The sequence below is a fragment of the Dipodomys ordii genome, unplaced genomic scaffold (genome assembly GCF_000151885.1).
Source record: "Dipodomys ordii isolate 6190 unplaced genomic scaffold, Dord_2.0 Scaffold4215, whole genome shotgun sequence".
Lineage (NCBI taxonomy): Eukaryota > Metazoa > Chordata > Mammalia > Rodentia > Heteromyidae > Dipodomys > Dipodomys ordii.
Window position 1 is genome coordinate 1 of NW_012271429.1, and position 2,894 is coordinate 2,894.

General features: G+C 62.2%; 1 protein-coding gene across 1 annotated transcript; it reads left to right on the forward strand.

The window, feature by feature from the left end:
* Positions 1-351: 351 nt before the first annotated feature.
* Positions 352-2,366, forward strand: Cib1 (calcium and integrin binding 1 (calmyrin); the record flags this gene model as incomplete). Its single annotated transcript, XM_013037105.1, has 5 exons — positions 352-585; positions 1,411-1,561; positions 1,655-1,773; positions 1,857-1,945; positions 2,155-2,366. Coding segments are annotated over 5 exons (615 nt in total), but the record flags the coding sequence as incomplete, so codon positions are not given.
* Positions 2,367-2,894: the final 528 nt, after the last annotated feature.

Genomic DNA, 2,894 nt, shown 5'->3' on the forward strand with positions numbered 1-2,894 from the left:
GGAAGGGCGCGGGGCCAGGCTTTAATTTTGCTTTTTCTTCCTGTCTTTTAGGGCCGACTTCTGCTCCTTTCTCGGCCTCTTTGTCTGTCTTTACTTAGTGCGGTTACCGAGGCCTGACCCCCGGGCCTGGTTTTGTTCCAGCCTGGCACTCTACCGTGCCCCAGTCCTGGCTTTGTGGTGGCTAAAGGCACATGAAAGCCTACAGGACTTTCATACCCAGGCTGGCCTTGAACCTCCGTCCTCTGATCTTGGCCTTCCTGAGTAGCTAGGATGACAGGCGTGAGCCACTGGTGGTGGCCAGACTTAGCTAGCTCCCTTTGGCTGCCCTGGTTCCAAGTTCTCTGCATGTGACCCAGCCTCTCACCTGGTTATGAGGGTCGTGGGCAGGGGTGGGCAGGGGTGGACAGGGGCAGGTGGCAGTGCCCACAGGGGACCGGATGTCTTCAGAGCACCCACACGTCCTCCCTCCCTGCCAGAGCCCACAAGCGGTTTTGTGAGCTGCTCCCCAGGGAGCATGTGAGCGTGGAGGAGTCCCTGCAGGCCCGGGTGTCCCTGGAGCAGATCCTCAGTCTTCCAGAACTCAAGGTACCAAGCCACGCCCACCCCTGCTGCTGGGGCCCGGACATCCGGCCCTGGAGTTGACATCACTGGTCCCCCATTCTGGTCTTTTTACCCGCTGGGCCCTGATTTCCTGGCATCAACTTATCAAAGTACCCTGCAGGATTATCTAGAATGGTGCTTTTCAGAAAAGTGTTGTCCTTTTGAGGAACTGAGTGACTCATGAGGGTCTGGGAGACCTGCCGCCCAGGCGGCGAAGTTCCCCCTCAGAGCCCTGGCCCAGTGCCTGTTACAGGTGTCAAGTGTGTTTTAAAACAGCCAGCCGGTCTTGTTGCCTTTGCATAGGTGCCTTCCTCTCCCCACTCTGACCCACCTAGGTTGAATATTTCTTTTCTGGGGGTGGTCATGGGGTTTGAACTCAGGGCCAAGCATGCTGCCACTGAGCCACATCTCCAAGCCACAGCTTTGGTGATTGAACTGGAAGCCCCACGTCATTTGCTAGGCCAGCAGCCGCACCAAGTGAGCCATACCTTAGTCCTCTTTACTTTTAGAGTCTCACACTTTTGCCCTCAGCTACCTTTGGACCTCTGCCCTCCCATAGCTGGGACCACAGGCATGCGCTACCACACCTAGGTTGTATATGCTTTTGACTTATATGCCCAGGAAGCCGTTCCTGCCCATTCGCCAGCGGACTGGGCTGGCCCTCAAGTGCCCCCTGACTTCCATCCTGGCCTAAAGGCCTCATCCCTCTGAGCCTGAGCTCTCTCGAGTTGCCAGTGGGGTTTGCTGAGCCTCTGACCAGGCTGTATGCGGTGACCTTCCCTGTGACCGTCACCAAGTTCTCTCACCTAGGCCAATCCCTTCAAGGAGAGAATCTGCAAGGTCTTCTCCACCTCCCCCACCAGAGACAGCCTCAGCTTCGAGGACTTCCTGGACCTCCTGAGCGTGTTCAGTGACACAGCGACGCCAGACATCAAGTCCCACTACGCCTTCCGCATCTTCGGTGAGTGCCGGGCCTCCCCACGGCTTCGAGACCGCCATGCGTGGACACCGGGCACTCCTGACTTCTCTCTGGCCGCCTGTGCCCTCTCTGCAGACTTCGATGATGACGGGACCCTGGACCGGGAAGACCTGAGCCGGCTTGTGAACTGCCTCACCGGGGAGGGGGAGGACACGCGGCTCAGCGCAGTGGAGATGAAGCAGCTCATCGACAACGTGAGTGGTGGCATGGGGGGGCTCACTGGCCCGGGGGGTGAGCGGGGTCACCGGGGCTCTGGTTACAACTTCCCCTCTCCCAGATCCTGGAAGAGTCAGACATCGATCGGGATGGGACCATCAATCTCTCCGAGTTCCAGCACGTTATCTCCCGTTCTCCGGACTTTGCCAGGTGGGCATTCTGGGTGCTCAGGGGTCTTCGCCCACCATAGAAGATGGTACCGGGGCGACAGTCCCTGCTTGTGTCCCAGGGCGAAGGGGACACAGCCCGTACCAGAAGGGAGAGGGCGTAGTCCCTACCATCCGCAAACTCAACGTGGGCTGCAGCTGCGGGGGCTGGGGGCTGGTGCCCACGGCCTGACCCACACTCCTCTCTTGCAGCTCCTTTAAAATTGTCCTGTGACACCGCGGTCCCTGCCCCGTCCAGGACCGCGCCTGCTGCCCTGCCGGTACGCCTGTGAGGTGCAGGCTACCCTGGCCGGCCCTGCCCGGAGCTGCCACAGCGGTTAGCCCCTGACAGGTGGAGACCCCCCCCGTCCCCCCCCAGCCATCGGTGTGCTTCTGCTATGAATAATAAAGCATGAGGAGTGTGACGCACTGTGGAGAGGGCTGGACTTTGATCACGTCGAGGGAGAAAGTCACAATCAAGAGGGACCAGCAGGACACCAAACCATCCCCGCCTCCCCCAAATACTAAAGTGGAATGGGGCTGGCGGACGGGGGAGCGGCGCCGGCACGTGCGCGGCGCCCGGGTCCCGGAAGCCCTCCCCGGGAGGACGGGTGGGGAGCTTCCCCGGACAGCGGGCCGCGGGAACCGGGCAGGTGCCCCTCAGCGGACCCCGCTCGGGACTGCGACCGCCCCTCACTGCAGGCCGGGCCGGACTCACCGCCGGACACGTCCCGCAGCCGCTCTTCCGAACGTCCCGAGGTCGCGGCGCCCTTGGCGCAGGCGTAGTCGGTACCACGCACGCGGCGCACGCGCCACGCCCAAGGGAGGCGTGGCCAGATCCATAGGCTCCGCCCGGGAGCGTTTGGCCCCGCCCCCAGCGTGCATGGGCGGGGCTTGGCGCCTAGGCTCCGCCCCGGCGCCTCCGGCCCCGCCTCCAGCGGGCTGGGACTGCG